The sequence below is a fragment of the Heteronotia binoei genome, chromosome 15 (genome assembly GCF_032191835.1).
Source record: "Heteronotia binoei isolate CCM8104 ecotype False Entrance Well chromosome 15, APGP_CSIRO_Hbin_v1, whole genome shotgun sequence".
Lineage (NCBI taxonomy): Eukaryota > Metazoa > Chordata > Lepidosauria > Squamata > Gekkonidae > Heteronotia > Heteronotia binoei.
Window position 1 is genome coordinate 42,447,842 of NC_083237.1, and position 21,797 is coordinate 42,469,638.

General features: G+C 46.3%; 1 protein-coding gene across 1 annotated transcript in view; it reads right to left on the minus strand.

Annotated features, from left to right (window-relative positions):
* LOC132584047 (cytosolic phospholipase A2 gamma-like) overlaps nt 1-15,324 on the minus strand; it is a 37,150-nt gene extending 21,826 nt beyond the window's left edge. Inside the window, exons 1-4 of the mRNA XM_060255833.1 lie at nt 15,017-15,324; nt 14,169-14,279; nt 3,400-3,542; nt 1,961-2,159 (exon numbers count right to left, since the gene is read on the minus strand). Of these exons, the coding sequence (XP_060111816.1) occupies nt 1,961-2,159; nt 3,400-3,542; nt 14,169-14,279; nt 15,017-15,040 (477 nt within the window). The 5' untranslated portion in view covers nt 15,041-15,324. The remainder of the gene's footprint in view (nt 1-1,960; nt 2,160-3,399; nt 3,543-14,168; nt 14,280-15,016) is intronic.
* Nucleotides 15,325-21,797: the final 6,473 nt, after the last annotated feature.

Sequence of the window (21,797 nt, forward strand, 5' to 3'; positions counted from 1 at the left end):
TGTAGGAAGTGGTGTTTTCACCTACCTCACACTGCTTGTAGAAGGGATTGTGGAATTGGCTGGGGTGTGGCTGGTTAAATAGGTTGGTCACTTTTTAGGTTGGCTGGGTTTTGGCCTAAACTTTATTATGCAGCTTGGTGGGCACCTGTAGCACCCCAGTTTTGGGGCACGGGGTCTTGCTAAAACATTCCTGGACCGTGCGGGACGGTTGAGTGATGAAGCGGACTGCCTTGGGTTTGCATGGATTGATTCACCCATTAGCCAGGCAGCTGGGGGTTGGAACTCCTGGGCATAACCTTTGCTAGGCCGCCCGGGTACGAGCCATGTATTTTGGCTATACCTAAGGGCAGGGTGGCTCACCCGTCATGCGGCAGGGGAGGGATATTTCGTCCCCTGGCCCTGCCGTGCTGCCTGTTATGTTATAGCCCTTGTGTTAATGTAATAAATAAAGGAAGTGGCCCTTTAGTTACCCAAACCCTTGTGTCTGTCTCTTCCTTCTGTCTGAGGGGACAATTGGTATATCCAGCCAACTTCAGGCCCCTGACTTCCATTACCTTTTATTTTCTTGCATACATACCCCACCTTCCTGTTCTAGGGTTGCAAAACTGCAGATGGGGCCTAGAGATTCTCCCAGTACTGCAGCTGAACTGCAGACTGCAGAGATGAACTCCCCTAAAGAAAATGACTGCTTTGGGGGATGGGCTGTATGGCATTATTCTCTGCTAAGGTCCCTTCCCCTCAAACTCCACCCTCCAAATATCCAAGAATTTCCCAATCCAGAGTTGGCAACCCTATTCTAGACATCCTCAGGACCTAATATAGAAATAATACAAAAATAAAAATCTATTACAATTATTTAAAATGCAATTGAAATAAGATAATTAAAATAAATGATAAAAGTAGATTAACTAGAATCTGTTTAAGCTACCTCATAAACAACTTTGAATTGTTCTTTTCCTTGCTGGAAGGTGCCATAAGGGTAAGTTCCTACCTCTGCAATTTTGGAGACAGTTTCATAGCAACAGAATAGGACTATGCCAGAATACATATGAGATCATATCCTTGAGAGCCAAGGTCATGCTAGAAGACCCTTCTATGAGAAGTATCATTGTTGCACAGGTTTGTAGCAATGAAGGTATAGTAAAAAGTGCTAAGTACTTTAGGTAAATGGATATAAATATTTAGCCAAGGAGTCATTTGGGAGATTGGGATAGAACCCCTGGGAGGCATTATTGTCTGATTGGATATCAGTTAACGGCTGGAAGTAAGATCACACTGTTCTAGGAATTCCTAGAAATTCTATGAGGTATGGCAGCATTTCTAGGTTTTTGCTGCAGGTAAGGTAACTGACAGCACCCTCCCATGCCCTTCCCTCCACAGAATCCCACTAGATGCCAGCAGTGACTGGCAACCCTGCTATTTTTCATAGGCAGGCCTTGAATTCAGCAGGAGCTCACAGGAGCACAGCTCCTTAACCTTCCTGAGGGTTCCCCCTCTTTCTCCCCACCTACCTTGTCCATTGAATAGTAGGTGCAGCTGCATAACAATCCCGGAATTAGGAGAGCAAGCAGCCAGCCAGCCACCAGGATCTTTACCACACCTCCAGCAGCCCTCATAAACCCCTGAAGAAGCCAACACCACCTTTTCTCCACTTCTTATGTGATTTTGGGCAGTGGGTGGCTTGCTGGCCTTTTGACTGGTGAAGGGGGGCAGCCCAGGAGAGCCCCAGGTGACCCAGCCCAAGCAGGCTTTGCAAACCCATGGCTCTCCTTTCTTGCATCAGGTTGCTTTTGGCTGGTGGGGGGTGCATATGCTAATGAGTTATGCTAATGACCTCCACCACCTATTTTTTCTACAAAATGACCCCTGTTCATAGATATGGATTTTCCTTCCATTCTTCAGGAGAATTTTTTTTTCTAACCCCACTGAGTTTGGGATGTGCTTTTTGCTCTTTGCTCACCTCTGTTAGCAACTGGTGGACAATTATATAGGACCAAAAATCTGTCAGAGAGTAGTTTTCTTCATCTGCAGCATCAGCTACAGCTCCTGTTCCCTCTTTCACACTCCACTTGTTTTGGGCAAGCTTATCAACTTGAAGTTTTTCCAAGGACTCTATTTTCTGTGGCCAGTCATCAAATTTGTAGATGGATGACATACACCTTTTAGTGAAACAGAACAAATGCGCTTAAAATTATAGACTTTGATTATAAATATCATAATTGATATAAGCCTGCAAGCTGGGGCACTTGGATTGGAGCTTCATCAAATGACTTTCTGAGCACAGGGACAGCCTCAGCTTTTGTGTGTGTTGGATTTCTGCCCTGCTACTGTGATGTGAGTCAACTGATTGACTACCAAAAGTTCATGTGGTTTGGATGACAGTGGCCAGTTGCCAAAAATTGAGCTGTGTTGATTTCATGGGGTCACTGGTATGCAGGTGACCATGGCAGCGGAGCAGAATCTCCATATGGGCTAATGAAAAAAGACAGCTGGCACCGTCTCAATGGATTGTGGAAGTAAGCCTCAGTTTAGATCGTTCATCAAAAGAGAACAGATTTAGAGAAGCTGGTCTTATACAGTCTATAAATGAAAGTAATGTCTGTCACAGAGTTGAAATTATTACTTCCTTTTTATTCCACTGTTCCTCCAAGGAGGTCAAGCAAGGTGTACATCATTCTTGCATTCTCAAATTTACCCTCACAACAACTCGGTGTAGTAGGTGAGGCTGAAAAAGAAGGACTGGCCCAAGATCACCCAGCAAGCTTCCAGGGCAAGCTTCCAGGGCTCACATAACCTACCCCAGCATTCTAACGACACTATGTGCTGGAATTGAAAGGATGATACCAATTTAAGCCTCTGAATAACTAGAAAAGATGTTCTGTTTTAATGAACAAATGAACATTTTTGTTATCTCCTTCAAAAGAATCAAGGGATGTGACCTAATCTGCAACTGAGTTCCTGCTGGGATTTTTCTAAAAAAATAAAAAAGCCCTGCAGACTATCCCCAGTGTATCACATTGATGTGTCATTATGTTCAATTCCTTATGCAGAAGCATATCTCAGGGACTCAGTCAAAGGCTGCCCTAATCCCTTCCAACTTTTCAGCCAACATTCATGGAGAAAAAAGCGGACATGGTTTTTAAGTGGAGATTCCATGTTCGGGGGGTGCAGCTGGAAATGGAATGCTGAGTGAGATGGTTTTTCATAGAAAAAGTCCAGTTTTTCATAGAAAAAGTCCAGTAGGAACTTATTTTCATATTAAGCCACACCCCCTGACATCACCTTGTTTTTTCTACAAAAAAGCCGAGCCAGCTGAAACTGCATTCCTGCGAGTTCCTGCTCACAAAAAGCCCTGCTCTTAGTAAATGTCAATTCTCGCCTCCAGCATTCTGTACTTACCAGGTAGAACCCGACACTCCAGCTAGATATGTAACACAGTCCAATATATTGCTCTTCTTTAACTCCACCAGTGTCCCATAAAGGGCAATCATTGCCCGCAGAGCTCCCCCCGATCCCAGGATTGCAATATTGGGCATTTTGTTCTGTTGGAAAGAAAAATAACTTAATAAGGATTCTCTGTCCTACCTGTTAACCCAAAGTTCTCTTTCTTTTTAATACATATGGCAAAAGTCTAGTAATTTCCAGTCAAGAAAAAGGATAACATTCCACAGTGTTCAACCACAACGTATCTTAGCTTGAAATGGAAATGAATTAAGCAGCAAAATCATATTTACCACCAATTTATACATGTGGATTCAACTTTGATCATGTACAAACAGTTGCTTATACAAATGTACCTTTGCAGATAGGATACTGCCCAAGGGTTTTGCTTAGGGAAGATGCAGTAACTGCTTCTATAAAAGTATTGCTGTAGTACTAATTTGATAATGGGTTGGATTCAAACAACTTTTCTGTTGGTGAAAAAAATGGCAAATAGAGTCCTCTTTAACCCCTCAAAAAGACTGTGCTGAGGATCATGAGCCCTGCATGACAAAAACCTTGTGGATGGGAGCTGGAGAATTAGGCATAATTGAGTAAAAAGGTGGCTTGATACAATCTCATATCTTTATATTGGACCTTGGGAGATATTAAGTCCCATGACTGCAGCATAGCCTTTTGGGGTAGGCAAAGGGAATTCTTTCATCCTTTTTCACAAGCATAAATCTGGTTGAATCTCATCCATTATTTCCTAAGTGATTCTATCTTGTTATTTTAACGAACAAAAATAAAGGATTAATTTGGGTAGAATTACATTGTAGCTGAGTTTGAACATATACTAGAATGTGCATTAATAATGCTAACAAAGAGTAAAAATTAGTGTATTTATTGTGACATCATAGGGCAGACCCCCCCCCCTTCATTGGATCCATGAAGTTGGCCCCTCCTAGCCAAGCTGCCATCGTCAGCGATAGGTTGGGGGCCGTCTTTTGACAGCCCAGAAGGAAAGAAGGCTTATGTCTCATCCTGGGCATCCAGGTGTGAGGAAAAACCCCCTACAGAACATCATAGTCACCCACTTGGTTGCCAGAACACCTGGAGAAGTGACTCACACATGTCTGGCCAGAGAGTGTGGGTAAACCTATCTAGGAACGAAAGGGACTTATGTAGTACAAGCAGCCATAATGCTACAAAGGCACTCAAGACCAGTACAAGAGTGCCCACCAGGAGAACGAATGGCTTCCCGTCGTTCCGTATGACATCCATCCCAGCCATGGAACGGAGGAAACTGCACCACCAGGAGCTATCCAGGCGAACAGTTTTGAAGCTCTGACCATGGAATCCACCATGGAGGGCTAACACCACATGCAGCCATCTTCCTACCAGGCCTGACACCATTCCAGCGAAGTGGACGACTCACGTACTCACCAGATGTCAACTGTGCCTGCAAGCAATCTACCCACCCCAGGAGTGGCTAATAGTCCAACCGCCACTGCCTTTGTCTAACGGAACTCAAGACAAAGACTGGTGCCAAGGAGAAGACAGAAGAAGAGGAAAACTATCTTCAGCCAGAGCCAAGTTCCTTTTTGTAAACCGGGTGTTACCTAGGCCATGATTTGACTCTCTATTGTCACCCTTTTTGATAAGTTTGATAGTCTTAAGTATCTCCCCACCCAGTAATCTCTTCTATTCTTTTCCCCAACTGTCATTTTGGAGCCTCACCCTGGTCCATTTCAACCTGAAAGTTCACTCAGGTATCCAGGATCCAAGCCAGTGGTCCATTGGTCAGGAGCAAGCACCCAATTAGGGGTCACCAATGAACTTTCTATTGGCTGTCGCAGTAGTCCAGCCCTGGTGGTCACTGCAAAACCTCCCCTTTTTGGGAAGTCATGCATCACCTTCCTCCTCCCTCGTACCTCCCATCCCCTAAGGGCTCAAGAGAGTCCTTATAACCTGTGGACTAGCTACCCCCAGGTGATCTTCTAGCAGTATCCCAATTTCCGCTGCCTAGATCCATCCCCAATTCTAAGGCCAAGTTTCGGGTCCCCTCTCCCACTTCCTCACTCGTTGCCATTGGAGCCTTCCTTGAAGACTACGATCGGTAAATATCACCCTGTTTGTCTACCTATGTGTTCCCCTATCTCTCTATCTATTTTTCTTAGGACTCTGTGTATGATTTTATGAGTATTTTATCTTGTATGAAAGCCTATATTTTTCTGAATAAATTTTAATTGTTTTACTTAATTAGAGTCCTTAATATTTTTAAGCATTAATTTCTGGTTGTGGAATTCTGTATACACAGTTAAAAGATCCTGATTAAGCCAGGTCCCCACTTGACAATTCCCCGACCTTGTTTTGAGGGCATTTTGGCTTACACGGGAGCTTTCTCTGGGCGTGGCGTCGGGGCTATAAAAGCCCCAGCCCCTCCCAGAAGCACGCAGTTGTTTCTTGGCTCTCTGGAAGGAGAGCCGCATTGTGGGAGTCTTCAGGCCCTCGGAGGAAAGGCACGGCGGGCGGCGCTGGCGAGGGGCATTCCCTGACAGCGACGAGGCTGTGCAGGGTGTTTGGTGGCATGGCAGCCCTGTGGCGCATGAGTGGCGGCAATTTCAAGGGGCTCGTGGAGTCCAGCGGCACGAGGCTCAGTATCGTGGTGATGGGGCATGGAGCTGGGCCTTGGGCTCTGAAAGGCTACGTTTGCTGGGGTGCTTGGACAGGTGTTCCTAGACCCCCCCCTCCATTTTAATCTTGCGGTGCTTGGGAGTGGTGGGGTTGGGAGTGGGTCCTTTCCCCTCTCCACCCCCACCACTATATTGAGATTGCGCGGGGGGGGGTTTCTCAGCTGGGAGAGTGCTTGACATTCCCCCCACCCCCTCCCGGTCTTCGGCCTACCCTCAGCATGGCACAGTGGTAGGGTTAGAAAAGGCGGGTGGCAGGTACCATAACCCCAGGGGTCTAAAGGGTGGGCCACCTTATTAGCGGGCCTGGACCATTTGGGTCCGTGTAGGGTTCTGGGTCAGTCAGTATGGCTCACAAGAAGGGCCAGGGCATCTCTAAGGGTAAACAACCCGCCAGGCCTGCTAGGAGGCGGGACCAGCAACCCGGCCCTGCTGAGGATGCGGGTAAAGAGGCACAGGTAAGGCAAGCTATTATGGGCCAATTAGAGGCTTTAGAACAGCAGAGAAGTGCTGCAGGAGCTCTCATATGGCAAGGGCACCATAGAGCAACGGGGCATCCGTCACGATTGACTTTTGAAAAGGAGGTACTGGCCCGTCTTTCTGCATTACAGGGTGGAGCTACAGGGCTTGACATGAGACACGAACCGGACCAGGAGGATGGTGCTGACTCAGGAGAGCAGCCAATCGAGGAGCCCTTGGTTATTGGGGCAGTGGGAGATGCTGGGCAGCAGGCTCCGGCAGTGGCAGTGGTGGTTAACCCCTCTGGTGATGTCAGTAAGCTCTCTTTACAACAACAGCCTCAGATGTGGCCTTGGGGCCCATCACATTTATTGGCCCCCCCCAGCCACAGCAGAGGGAGCAGCGGAAATGCCAGGGCAGAGTGGACCTTCGGTCCCCCAGTGTGTTGCTGGGCCGTCATGGGCTTGGGGTACCCCTTTGGTATTTCCATAAGGCCAAAGTTGTGCAGGTTCCAGTTCACAGGCCTCCTTGCAGGTAGCCACTCTGGCTGCGTTGCAGAGTGCCCCAGTGCAACAGGCTCCACCAGGGGTGCTGCCTTGGGGTGGGCAACAGCAGTTGCCAATGCACGCGGGTGGCCAGGTTATCAGTGTGGTATGTGGAGTTACCCCCTGAATCCTTATGGGTCCATACCTTTTCATGTGCTTCCATATGGCGACACTGCATTGCCATTAGGGGACCATCTGTCGGTGGCTACACGTGACAAGATTTTGAGGGGCAAATACGTGGACGTTTTCAGCCTCCTCTTTAGGGAATTAGAAAAGAAGGATAAGGAAGAGCTGGACGATAAGGAAAAGGTAAAACATAGAAAAGTGGATAGGACTTGGGCCAATTGGCTGCCCGGCTTCCTTATCTATGCCGGTGTCATAGCAAGGGTGCAGCCATTTCGCACAGCGGCGCTTTTCCAGTATTGCGACATAGTGTACCGTGCATACATTGATTTTGTCGGTGCAGCTTGGTTGCAATATGATAAGGCCTTTCAGATGAGGGCCGCAGTCAACCCAGGGCTGCCTTGGGACCAGATTAATCAGCAGCTTTAGCTGCAGTTGATGTCCCCGGCAAAGCCTAATTTAGGTAATAGGGCAGATAGTGGACACTTGGTGCATAAGCAACAGCTTGCTGCAGGGGCCCACAGTACTGCGGGCCAGTCGGTTCAACCCCGGCTGTTATGTTGGGAATTCACATCTAAGGGCATGTGTTCCAGGAAGCCCTGTAAATTTAAGCATGAGTGCCCACTGTGTGGTGGGTCACACGCCTTCTCAGCCTGCAGCCGGTCAAATCCCAAGGCAGGTGCTAAATGCCCTGGTGGCGGGGGGGAGGTAACCAGCAACCACCTGGTAAAGGGGCCCAGCCCCATCCGACTGAAGGTACTCAGTAGATTGTTTGGCAAATATCCCCTGGTGGCAGATTGGGAGTATTTATTGAAGGGCTTTCCCTCCGGGTTCTGGATTCCATACCTGGGACCTAGGGTACCTTGCTTGGCTCCTAATCTTCTTTTGGTGGTAGATATGGAGCATGTAGTAAGGGCAAAAATAGCCAAGGAGTGTTCAGAAGGGAGGGTCCTAGGACCCTTTGAGGCTCCGCCAGTGCCCACTTTATGGGTATCCCACTTGGGGGTGGTGCCTAAGAAAGCACAAGGGGAATACCGTTTGATACACCATTTGTCCTATCCGAAGGGCACATGAACGATTCCATTCCTGATGTTCTCTGTTCGGTTAGGTACACTTCATTTGACCAAGCGGTCAAAGTAGTGCAGGGGTGTGGTGTTGGGGCTGAGATGGTGAAATGCGACATTAAGTCAGCACTTTGCTTTTTGCCAGTTCATCCGGATGACTTTTACCTTCTGGACTTCAGTTTTGAAGGAAAGTTTTACATGGACAGGGCCTTACCCATGGGTTGTTCGGTGTCCTGTGCCGTTTTTGAGGTTTCAGTTCCTTTATGGAATGGGCGCTGCGGGACAGGTCGGGGCTAGGTGATACTGTTCATTACCTGGATGACTACCTTTTTGTGGGCCCGGCGGGGTTGGGGCAATGTGCCAGGTTATTACGGTCATTTCAGGAGCTGGCGCGGGAGCTAAGTATGCCATTGGCACACAAAAAGACAGAAGGGCCTAGCTCGGTGCTTACATTTTTAGGTATTGAGCTAGACACCACATAATAATAATAATAATAATAATAATAATAATAATAATAATAATAATAATAATAATAATAATAATAATAATAATAATAATAATAATAATAATAGATTTTATTTGTATCCCGCCCTCCCCGCACAAGCGGCTCAGGGCGGCTAACAGCATTCTATACATTTACATTAATAGATAAAAACTTTAAATTTAGCAATTAAAAGATTAAACATATAAAAAACAGATGGTATATTTAAAATACATAATTTAAGTTAATTTAAATTTATCTTTATCTGGCAGCGATAGTGATATTCTGACGCTGGTTCTGCCAGTTTAAGTAGTTCCATAGTAATGTAGATGGCGGATTCCTCATTTACAGCAATTCAGCAGTCGATGTCAGTGTATGCTTGTTTAAAAAGGATGGTCTTGCAGGCCCTGCGGAACTGGTCAAGGTTCCACAGGGCCCGCACTTCCTCCGGAAGCTGATTCCACAGTGCAGGGGCCGCAGCTGAAAAGGCCCGCGCTCTGGTGTTCTGGAGCCTGACCTCTCTCGGCCCAGGTATAGTCATTTTATTTTTTCCGACTGACCTCAGTGCCCTCTGGGGTTCATATGGGGAGAGACGGTCCCTTAGGTAGGCTGGTCCTCGGCCATATAAGGCTTTAAAGGTAATGACCAACACTTTGTACTGGACTCGGTGTGTAATTGGTAGCCAGTGCAGTCCGTGTAGCCCCGGCCGTATGTGCTCCCATTTCGGGAGCCCCAGCAGTAGCCTGGCCGACGCGTTCTGCACCAGCTGCAACTTCCGGGTCCGGCACAGAGGTAGCCCCAAGTAGAGGGCATTACAGTAGTCCAATCTTGAGGTGACCGTTGCATGGATCACTGTTGCGAGGTCACGGTGCTCCAGGAAGGGGGCCAACTGCCTTGCCCGCTTCAGATGGAAGAATGCTGACTTGGCAGTGGCTGCTATCTGGGCCTCCATTGATAATGAAGGCTCCAGTAAAACACCCAAACTCTTTACCTGGCGCGCTGGTTTCAATGGTGTGCCATCGAAAGTTGGAAGAGCTATTTCCCCTCCCGGGGTGCCGCGACCCACACAAAGGACCTCTGTCTTCACTGGGTTCAACTTCAGCCCACTCAATCTGAGCCACGTCGCAACAGCCTGTAAGGCCCGATCCAGATTACCCGGGGCGGAGCTGGGCTGGCCGTCCATTAGCAGATAGAGCAGGGTGTCATCTGCATATTGATGGCAACCCAGCCCAAACCTCCGGACAATCTGGGCAAGGGGGCGCATATAAATGTTAAACAGCATTGGGGAGAGAACTGCTCCCTGAGGCACCCCACAATTTAGTGTGTGTCTCTGGGAATGCTCACCCCCAATAGCCACCCTTTGTCCCCCGACCTGAGAGGAAGGAGGAAAGCCATTGCAAGGCCAACCCCCCGACCCCAATGTCGGCGAGGCGGCGCTTTAGCAGCTGATGGTTGACTGTATCAAATGCCACCGACAGGTCTAATAACATCAGTACCTCAGCGCCGCCCCGATCCAGTTGTCGCTGAAGGTCATCTACCAAGGCGACCAGCACCGTCTCCATCCCATGGCCCGGTCGGAAATCAGACTGGCACGGGTCAAGAATCGAAGCGTCATCTAGAAACCTCTGTAGCTGCAACGCCACTGCCCTCTCAATAATTTTACCTAAAAATGGTAAATTAGACACCGGACGATAATTCGCCAATTCGGCCGGGTCTGCTGTACATTTTTTTAAGAGAGGGCGGACCAACGCCTCTTTCAGAGGGGTTGGGAAATGCCCCTCTGTGAGGGATCTATTTGTGATGTCCTGTAAAGGACATTGGAGCTCCCTCTGGCAAGATTTAATCAGCCAAGAGGGGCAAGGGTCCAAATCGCATGTTGTTGGGCGAGCAGCAGAGAGGATCCCATCGACTTCCTCCAGGTTGAGTGGGTCAAAGTGATCCAGTACCAAACCCGAAGACAGGCACGGAGCCTCAATTTCGCTCACTGTTTCCAAGGTGGTAGGCAGGTCTTGACGGAGCAATGAGATTTTATCTGCAAAATATTTCGCAAATGCCTCACAGCCGATCTCCAATTCTCTATTATTTGGTTTGCCTTGTGGCAATGTTATAAGGTCCCCAATTATTCTAAACAATTGTGCTGGGCGCGAGTTTGCAGATGCAATCTTGGTTGCAAAGTAGTTTTTCTTTGCAGCCTTGACTGCCATCTCATAAGACTTCATAAACGTTCTGTAGGATGTTCTCATTGCTTCGTCCCGAGTATGTCTCCACTGCCTCTCTAGTCGTCTGAGCCCTTGTTTCAGCTGGCGCAATTCCAAGGTGTACCATAGGGCCAGCCTCACACGAGGGCGCAGAGGGCGCTGGGGTGCTATTTCATCGATGGCCCTGGTTAGTCGGTCTTGCCAGGTCTCCACAAGGCCATCGAGGGAATTGCTAGTGGGCCAAGGATCCGTCAGGGCCATTTGGAACCATTCCGGGTCCATCAGGCCCCGGGGGCAAGCCAAAATAGGCTCTCCGCCCATACAGGGTTGGGGTGGCGTTCCCACACGGGCCTTAAGGGCTAGGTGATCCGACCATGGTACCGCTTCTACGGCGATATCGTTCACCAAAATCCCAGACGCAAAGATCAGGTCTAGTGTGTGCCCGGCCTGATGCGTGGGAGTCGTGACAAATTGAGAGAGCCCCAGTGTCGCCATGGAAGACACTAGGTCCATCGCCTGAGTGGAGGCCGTGTCGTCAGCATGGACGTTGAAGTCACCCAGGACCATAAGCCCCGGGAACCTCAACGCCCAGCCCGCCACTGCCTCCAATAGTGATGGTAAGGTGTTGGCTGGTGCGTTAGGCGGACGGTACACCAGCCAAACTGCCAAACCCTCTCCAACATCCCATGCTAGACCGGTACATTCAATACCATCAATCTTTGGGTCCGGGAAGGCCTGAAAGGAGTAACCCTCCCATATGAGTAGCGCCACCCCTCCCCCCCACCCGCTGATCCATGATTGGTGAAAGACCGAGTATCCCGGAGGGGCCATTTGGGAGAGAGCTACTGTCTCCCCATCCCCCACCCAGGTCTCGGTCACACAAGCCAGGTCCACATCCTGCTGAAGTAAAAACTCCCTCAGGGTCGCGGTCTTGTTGTTTATGGACCTGGCGTTGCATAACACCAATGACAGAGGCGAGCAATTCCTCTTGGTCCCACTACCTGCCACCGTTGGGATGGGAAATAGACTGGAAGGTGGCCGAGCCCCATTTTGTCTCTGTCTCCTTCCTTTATATTTCTGTCTACTCCCACCATCATATCTTCCCCTCCCCAGGAGCACTGGAATCCCTTGGCTGGACATTTTCACCTGCACTAGATAAGATTCTCCGATGTCACTCCCCGATTTTCCTCCAGGCCTATCGTTTTAACTTACCCCCTCACCAGCCCCTCCGGTTTCAACCGCTAGGCCCACTACCTGTGTCTTAAATTAATTAATTTAATTACCCTTCCCAATCTATTTCAGTCAATTTGTTACAAAATATCTATAATTTATTCCTTCCCAGCATTATTAAAAATATACTCCCTCCCACCCCATCCTTTTTAATAAGCTAAGAGATCATAAAGATAAATACATTCTAGTATATAAAAATATATATTATAAAAAATCTAATTACCAGTTGACTGATTGAATTTTCCAGTAAATTAATTAACAATAAATTATAATAAATTCTATTAGTGGTCAAGCTTATTATTATTAGCAAGCTTCACGGCTGCTTAAGCATAAAATGGCTGGTCTTAGAGTGCAGTTAGCCTCACTCAAGAAGCAGCGCAAAGTGTCGATGCTCGAGCTCCAGCAGGTGGTAGGACACCTCAACTTTGCATGCAAAATTGTGGCCCCGGGCAGGGCCTTTTTGAGGCGACTATGTGATGCCATGGGGCACTTGCGGCTTCCTCACCATAGGGTACGGTGGCTTAGGGCAGGGGTCGTGTTTGCCTCCCCGGATGGAGTAAAGGCAAATGCTTCCTCGCCCATCTAGGGATGTCGGGGGGGGGGGGTGTGGTTCAGAGCTTAAAAGTCCAGGACACGCCTTCCATGGCGCAGTTTCTCTGGGCGTTTTCGCCCACCCTCCCACCCAGCAATAGTACAGTCTTCTCCGGTCGCCGTGTTGTTCAGGGCCAGGTAGGAATTTTTTCATCGCAACTGATTGGCACTGGTTGGGATGTGTTTTGCCTACCTTGTACTGTTTGCAGTGCAGTTGGGAATATTAGTTGGTAAGTTTGAATTGGCAGGAGTTTTATTGGCTATGTAGGTAACCGGTGAGCGCCCTCGGTTTAGGGAGTGTTTCAGGGAGTGTGGCGGGATGGAACGGCAGCTGGGCTGTACGGCTCTCTGCTGGGATGCCCGCTATAGGGTTCCCTTCTCTGGCAGGCTGCTCTTGAATGGGGGTCTGGCTGGTTGAGGGTATACCTGGCCTTTGCCAGCCTGGCATTAGCCGGTACTTACGGGCTACTGCCAGGGGCTGGGTGGCTCGCCCCATCTGGACAGGGAAGGGTCAGGGGGTTCCCTTGGCCTGTCTGGTAGCTTAGGTTGCCCCATGCCATGTTTTGTCCAATAAAGTTGCCCTGTTTATTTACCCAATACACTTTGTTTGTCTCATTCTTCTGACTGAGGGGGCAAATAGCTTCAGTTCAGCTCCACTGTTGTGGGATCAACGGTTGTGAGAATTTTTCCTGGGTGCAAATAGGATATTAATACTTGTGATCTTCTGGATTAAATCCTGTATACTTTAGAACTCAGTGAATGTATTCCACAGAATAATATTTCCTAGTAAACATCTGAATATTACAATTTTATCTGACGTTCTTTTAATGGCTGATTGATGTGCTTTCAATACATGCTATTTGATGGTGCTCAATAGCCAGCATGCTGTGTTATTTAGGATTTTACAAGCATCATTGGCATGAAATGATATTTGTGCCTTTGGCAGTGTTTGAGTGTTTATAGCAGCGGAGATTTAATATTTGAACTGAGGCCAAGTGCAAAGAACACTAAACCAATCAGTCTACTTCTGAACAAAACCCATCTTTTTTACTTTCAGAGTTTAAATTTCCATTTACACATTGAACTGTTTGATGGAAAAGCTGAAATCTGGGCATATTTTTAATGCCTTTTTTTACATTTCAATGTGTCAATATATCAATTGCTTTTTTTAAATACATGCTAAATCCTGCAAGAATGTCATTTCCCTCCTAATTAGAATTAGATCAAGGGATCATTTGTAAACATGAAAAAGACACCATGTGGTATGGGATTGCTATAAATTGGCTGTGAGTTGATAGTACTTTACCCAGGCACACAGTCTTGTGGCAAAGGATCTTTGAGGCAGACACATGAAAAAAACCTACCACATCAGCTGAGATTCCAAGTTTGGCAAGCCCCTTTTTCACTGATTCTCTTCTATAAGCCACAGCTTCTTTTTCACCTGATGAGAGGCTCTTAGAAATCCGGATTTTTCCCTGTCAATATGCACAAAACAGGTATGAGAAAAATGCACTTACGTTGCCAAACTAGTATAGCAGAAAAATTAAAAGGACCTCTGTGTAATGGTAACAAATAGAAAATAGCACGCCATGTATGCAGACTTAGTAGGTTGTCAATGTCATTAAAATGTATCTACTATTTGTATTAATGTATTATATTTTATTGGCAAAGTAGTAAGCAGCAGATAACATACAGCAACATCACTCAGGAAAACCAATATCCCAGAAAGGGGCAATTAATTTAAAGACTGATTCCAGTTTCTGCACAGTGGCTGGCATTGCCTTTTTCTCAGACCACAAGGGATTGGATCCAGACAGCTTTTTTGTGCTAGATCTTGTTCAATTCTCTTGATTATAGTCCCTGTCACACCTGTGTGTGTGTGTATGTTTTTGCCCAATGCGAATCCCATGATTCCCCAGCATTGCCTTTTTGGGGGGTCCAAAGGGATTTCTTCCTCCCTTAGCAGCAGCAGGACAATAGGCAGGATCCAATCCATTGTCTTTTACTTTGGAGGTCTGAAATGCTTCAGTCCTGGCTCTCGTTCACCCGCTTGAGTGTTACATTGGAGTGGCACAGAAGCAATGTACAGACAAGTCCATGGCTGATTATCACTACACAGCAAGTAGAAGAGCAGCGTTATAAACAAGTAGTACTTTTAATGCTATACAGATAACAGCAGAACAGGTGCACAGCTGTTAGAGGCTCAGCTTACCTTCCCAGATGCATTTCTGTCCATCTTCCTGTTTTCTTTAAGTTGATTTTGCACTCCGGATAGGCAAAGCAGAAATAGAAGATCCTTGAGTTATTAGGATTTATAATATCTGGCCAGGCAGTTGCTTGGGTTGTCTCTCATTTCTCCCTGGTCTCACAACAGAGCAATTAAAGCCCAGCTGCATGAGACTGTACATTTCATCATTCCCTTCCTGAAACTAGATGACACTAGTTGCATAAAGAGGGCAGGAAGGAACTTGTTATTGGATGATACGATCTCACGTTTGATACATTGCTGTTATTCCCAGCTCTCTAACCATAACAGTTAGATGATTTATGATGACACCTTTGGAAAGCTTTAGCTGCTTAGGAGAGCCCAATTTTGCTGAGGGTAGGAGGTGGAGCCCCAACCTCAAGGCACACTGATGGATTGACTGGGATTTGTAGTCCACCAATGAGAACTCTGAGTGGAAACACATTAAGATCACTTAGGTCTGTTTTACACCAGCTGCTGTCAAGAAATATCCTTTGGGTTGGATGGTAGTAGAGTTACCCAACCCTCATACCACACAGGTCTTTGGCAGGGCCAGCCCTGCCACTAAGCAAACTAGGTGATTGCTTAGGGTGCCAGCCTTCTGGGGGTGCCAAATCAGATGATCCCCAAAAGACTTGGAGATGTTATCAGTGCAGGGGAGGGGAGCCCCAGAAGTTAGCCTTGCCTAGAGAGCCAGGCAGTCTAGGGATTAGATAAATAGATTATTGACTGTCCCCAATTTAACCTATGTGATTTTTAAAACACTGAGAGCACTAGAGGTTTGTTTAGGGGAGACAGACACTTTGAAAATCCTGACTAAAGCTCACTTATATGCCACCCTGAGTCCATTTTATGGATGAGAGATTAAATTAATGATCTAACCGGAACCCTGTCTCCTGTCTGCCTTAGAAGGATTTGAGAAGGAATCTGTTTTGGAGAGAGAGAACTTTAATCCCAGCTAGGGGGAAACGATAACTAGAAACATGTTTGTTATTGAAGCTGATGGCTATGAAACTTGGAGCCTAATTCAACTAGCTTTTATAATGGTTATAAAGATTTTTAAATGACATAACCTGAATACAACTTTTTTTTGTAAATTAAACCTTTCATGCTATTACCAGAATGGGCAAAGGACCCATTATGCAATTGTTTTTTTCTGCCCCAGGGGACCCCATAAATCCCAAAATGATCCATCTTTCCCCTTGTTCTGCTCCCACACCTACCTCTGGTGTTATGGGTTTTAGAAAAAGGCTCTGGATTCTCAAATGGAGGGCATGGGAAGGTCTGTGATTTTGCAACAAGAGAGCATGCAGAAATAGAATGCTAAACCCTGCCCAATCATGTGCTGTATAACTTTGCTGTGTGCTTCTCTTGAACCTTGAGTGTCTTGCTCATAGGGCCCAACCTAAATCCCTGAATGTTGTTGTTCAGGAAGAACAGGTAATCCTAACTAAAACTTTTTGTACAAATAATTACATTTCCTGATTTCCCCCCTTCCCTTTTCAAAGATCTTTCAAAGGCGATTATATCGTAAAGGAATTAAATTTACAAAAAGTAGAAATGAAGCCCCTATCTAATGGGAAAACATAAAGGGATATAATAGAGAATGTAAAGGAAGTGAAAACATGAAGGGCAGAAATTATTTGTATTTTTCAAATAAACCTTTCAGTTGTGAGCAACTGCTAAGGAATATAAGAGAAAAATAAAACAAATAGCCGAAACCAAAGATCAGAAAAAGTTAATTTTAGCACACAACACTCCATTCTATAACAATAAACCCAACTGAAACAGTATTGGCAGCAGGGTGGCAATCTATTGTTAAAAGCACAGGAAGATAAGATTGCTTTTATGCTGTGCTGAACAAGGAAAAAGAAAAACCTGACAAGATTCTCAGACAGTGGGTTTTTTCTGAGACTATGATTCCACAGCACACAAAAACCCCACATCTCTGTTACTTCTTGTCTGACTTATAAGGGTGAGAGGCTCCCAAGCATGGCTTTCATTTAACCCTGACAAACATTCCTTGAGAAGTGGACACCTTAAGGCTGCTTATGAGGCAACTATAAATCTGCTATATCCTCAAAAATGCCACAGATGGAAATAAGTACCACTGGGTGGGACCTGGAGATCCCCCAGAATTACAGCTCATCTCTAGACTACAGAGATAGTTCTTCTAGAGAAAATGGATGGCTTGGAGGGTGGGCTCTGGCACTGTACCCCACTAAGGTCCCTATCAGTAGTGAAAAGCTCCTGTACCAGAAGCAGGCATAATTTCATCTCGGAGAAGGCTCTACCATTAGTGAAATGCAGACTTTTGATCCAACATGAGGAACTACCCTGAATTTTGTAAAATAATAAAATGAAAAGTGTTTCAGATTCCTCAGATCTGGGAGACCCAAGTTCAAATCCCCAGTCTGCCTTGGAAGCTTGCAGGGCCAGCCCTGCTACTAGGCAAACTAGGTAGTTGCTTAGAGCACTGGCCTTCTGGGGGCACCATATTGGGTGTCCCATATGACTTGGTGATGTTATCAGTGCTATGGGGGAGGCACCCAGAAGTTAGCCTTGCCTATGGTGCCAGACAGTCTAGGGCTGGCCCTGGAAGCTTGCTTTGGGCCAGTCCCTCCCCTTCAGTCACACCCTCACAAGATGGTTGATGTGAAGAAAAAATTAGGAGGGATGTTTCATCAAGTCACAACCTAGTTATGGACACCCTATTATGAGGTTTAGATGGCAAAAGAGAAGTAGAGGTGGTTTGCCATTGCCTACCTCTGCATAGGAATCCCGACTTCCTTGGTGGTATCCCATCCAAGTACTAACCATGGAGAACCCTTCAGAGAGCACTGCGTTCCAGCTCACAAAATCTCTTGGAAATCCCTGGGCCTAAGGAGGCCAAACTTAAAACAACTAGGGAGCTGGCCTTCTCTATAAAAGCGCCCCAATGGTGGAATCAGCTGCCGGAGGAGGTGGGGGCCCTACGGGACCTCAACCAGTTTCTTAGGGCCTGCAAAACTGCCCTCTTCCAAGAAGCCTTTAAGACGTAACCAGAATGAATATTACGCTGCCTGGATAAATAGAGACTGTAGCACCACTGTACTGTTTTAGCTTATTTTTAAAATTAATTTAGATTTTGTATTTATATCGTTGATTTATTTTATCTGTTATTGTCATACCATGATACTGTATCATGCTCTGTAAGCCGCTCTGAGCCTGCCTCGGCGGGGAGGGCGGGGTATAAATAAAAATTTACTTACTTCTTAGTTTCCAAACTCTGATGAGATTAGGCTAGCCTGGGTTACACACAGTACACTCATTTTACATTCATTGAAGTCAGCAGGCTTAGAAAGGTGTAACTCTTTGGGGGATTGCACTGGTTGGCAGCTAGAATAAAATGGAGAATGGCAGAATGAAGTTGTCAGGTGCTTTAGATGCCCATTGGGGAGAAATATAAATATAAGAAATATAATATGAGCAGTTTATAATTATATAAATCAGTACATGTTCAAAGTGTCTTTATTTCAACAGATCGTCCTTACGGACTGGGTTGCCAGATTCCAGGTGAGGCCTGGGGATCTTCTGCTTTACAACTGATCTCCAGCTGGCAGAGATCAGCTCCCCTGGAGAAAATAGCTGCTTTGAATGGTGAACTCTATGGCATTGTACCATGCTGAGGACCTTCTCTTCCCCAAACCCCACCCTCTCCCAGATCCACCCTCAAAGTCTCCAGGCAACCCTAAGAATAAGCCAGACCTAGCAACCAACAACAGAAGTGAAAAGTGAGTGGAAAGAAACCAACTTTAATTTTAAATGCCATCTCCAAGCTGCCGGCTGGCTTGGCTTGGAGAAGTGATTTAAAGAGAGAAATGCCTTCTCCAAGTCAGCCAATGGGGTGGTGAGAACTTCAAGAGCCACATAGTAAGTGTGAAAGAGACATATGTGGCTCCCAACTGAGCCACAGTTTGGCCACCCCTGATATAGCTCATATTGAGTTACATTCAGCTCTAGATCCATAGGTTCTTTACATAACTTCTACAGGAAACACTGATGTAATAAAGCAATTGCATCAGCTCTGAAGCTCTCATGGGCATAGAACACCTGTCTGAAAACAGAAAGAAACTGTAAATGGCAAATGAGAATCGCTGGTGATGCTGACTGTTCTGTAGGCAAGAATTTTCTTCCACTCAGCATGTATTATCATGCTGTCTGATATTTCAGATGCCGTTTCAGTTCACACAATCAGTTGCTGATATGGCAAAACTGGGCCTCCTCAGTATTGCTTCAGATTCCAGGTGGGGAAATCAAGGTGTGCATTATTGAAAAATAATTTTAAAACATGATGCGAATACAAAGAATTCCTGCCTTTGGCATCTAGCTTTCTATGTGCTGGAAGAAGCCTGTTATACGATGGCAAACGGATACGGTTCTTCAGTTAGTGCTGGGGCTCCTGGGGAGTTATATAGGGACACTCAAATAGCTGCAAACAGGAAGCTGGCTTTTTAGTTATCAGTGGCTGTTCAGCAAGTTGCTTCAATGTATTCCTCCCTAACTGTGCAATACTGCATAAGTGGCTTTTTTGCACATGGATGTTCTCATACAGCCCAATTAATTTCTATTCCCCCAGTCTTCACTGTGTGCTCTGCATATCAGAATTGTTTAAATAGACCATTAATGTGGAAATTCAAACAGGAGCTGCATTAATGCCTTCATTTTTTGATCCTCAAACATACTTAACAGTCCAAAAGAGCATGCATGCATGCTGCTGCTGCTGTTTTTCTTTTGTGCAGGTCTTTCAAAATAATCTACCAACCAGTTTTTCAGCATGGCAAGCAGAGTAGGGAGTTTGAATTCCACCCATGACCCACTGCTTCCTTACCCAAGCATCTAAAAAATGATTTGGTAGCATTTGACCATGTTATTTGACCAGTGGATGGCAAAAGGGAACCAACTGTACAGAACTTCTTAGTACATGGGGTTCCTATCAATTTAGCCATATGTCCTCCTTCAGTTACTCCCAGGTGTGGTACACTGACTAATTACAAGGTCACTTGCTTCCAAAGTAACTTGTTGCAAGCAAGATACCGGCCCCTCCCAGATGGCTGGCTTTGCCAGCGATAGGCTGGGGGGTCACTGTTGCCTACCCAGATGGAGGAAGGCTGAGCGATGTCCCGGCCATCCGGGAATCTGCTGCTGGGCGCGGAGTCGGGGCTATAAAAGCCCCGGCCCCGCCCAGTGTGTCGCAGATCGTTTCAGCTCTCAGCCCACCCACCCACCGCTTGGCAGTACAGGTTTATTTACCGGTCGCCTTATTAGGGGCCAGGTAGGAATTTTTTAATTTTCACTGAATTGGCCTATGTGGAGTTGTTTTTTGCCTACCTTGTACTGCCTTATGGTGTTAGGAAGATGGGGAGGAGTTGTTAGTTGGTCGCTTGGCAGGATGAGGTATGGGCCACAGTGTTTTTGGGGAGCACCTATGGCTCAGCACCTTTTGGTGCAGGTGGTCTGTATGAACTACAGATGGGCTTTACGGCTCAATGCTGGGAGTGCTGATCACGACAAAACCTCACCAGGGAGGATCTTTCCAGTGGGATCGATGCCGGCCTAGGTGGAGGTGGAGTTTGGGCCTGTCTGCTCAGCACCACCCAGAATATATTGGGCTCGTGCTGGGGGCAGGGTGGCTCGCCCATTTTCAGGACAAGGCAGGGTCATGAGGCTGACCCCAGGGCTTGTCTTGTTAGGCCTTACCCCTTGCCAGTTTTTAGTTCGTTCAAGTTGTTTAAATAAAGCAGCCCTGTTTATTCAACATACGGTGTCAGCCTCTTCATTCCGACTGGGTGGGCAAACAGTCAACTGGAAGCCCTTCGGAGCATGTTGTATGTGTTTGAGAAATTCCTTGTGCTTTCTTTTTCAGCTGAGGAATTAGGTAAAAAATTCTGCCTAGTATTAAAACCTAACATTAGGGGGCAGCTTAAACAGTCATCCACCCATTGACTTCCCGTTGGGTACAAGGCAACTTCCAGCTTTGCCCTGCCCAAGAGTCCCCTTAGCAATTGATGGGAATGGGAATATTCCCCCTGTGCCATTTTAGGGTGAGGAGTGAATTTGTGCCTGTTCCACATAGTAGTTTTCACAACTGCAGATAATATGACTGTATCAATTCTTGTGCCTTTTGTGGTCATTCTTCTGGACCTCTGTAATCTTTTCTCTTTATTAATCCCAAAGGGAATCATAGAATCATAGAGTTGGAAGGGATCTCCAGGGTCATCTAGTCCAACCTCTTGTACAATGCAGGAAACTCACAGATACCTCCCCCTAAATTCACAGGATCTTCATGCTGTCAGATGGCCATCTAGCCTCTGTTTAAAAACCTCTGAATGTGTAAGGAATGATTGTGTAGGGAATGTGGAGAAATTTACTTGTTTCTGATATGCTACTTTTCAGCAGTACAGAAGATAGTGGCTGGTTTGGTTACACTCTGTGGTTGCTGTTGTGCCATGCCAAGCTATTGACTCATGAGTTGTTTTGTTGCTATGAGGAAGAGGTTACTTCTATCCAATCCTCTCTATGTTTTGCTACAGAGTTTTGTCATTACTTAATGATGTTCTGTTTACAGATGGTTAAAATAAACTCTGTTGTGTGCAATTTGAATTAACAAAGAACATACTCTGTGCACATTTTTGCTGAGTTCTGTTTTGCTTTATTTTTCAGTTGTTCCAGCATATGCATGCCAGATCTTCACTGGGAAGAAAAACAG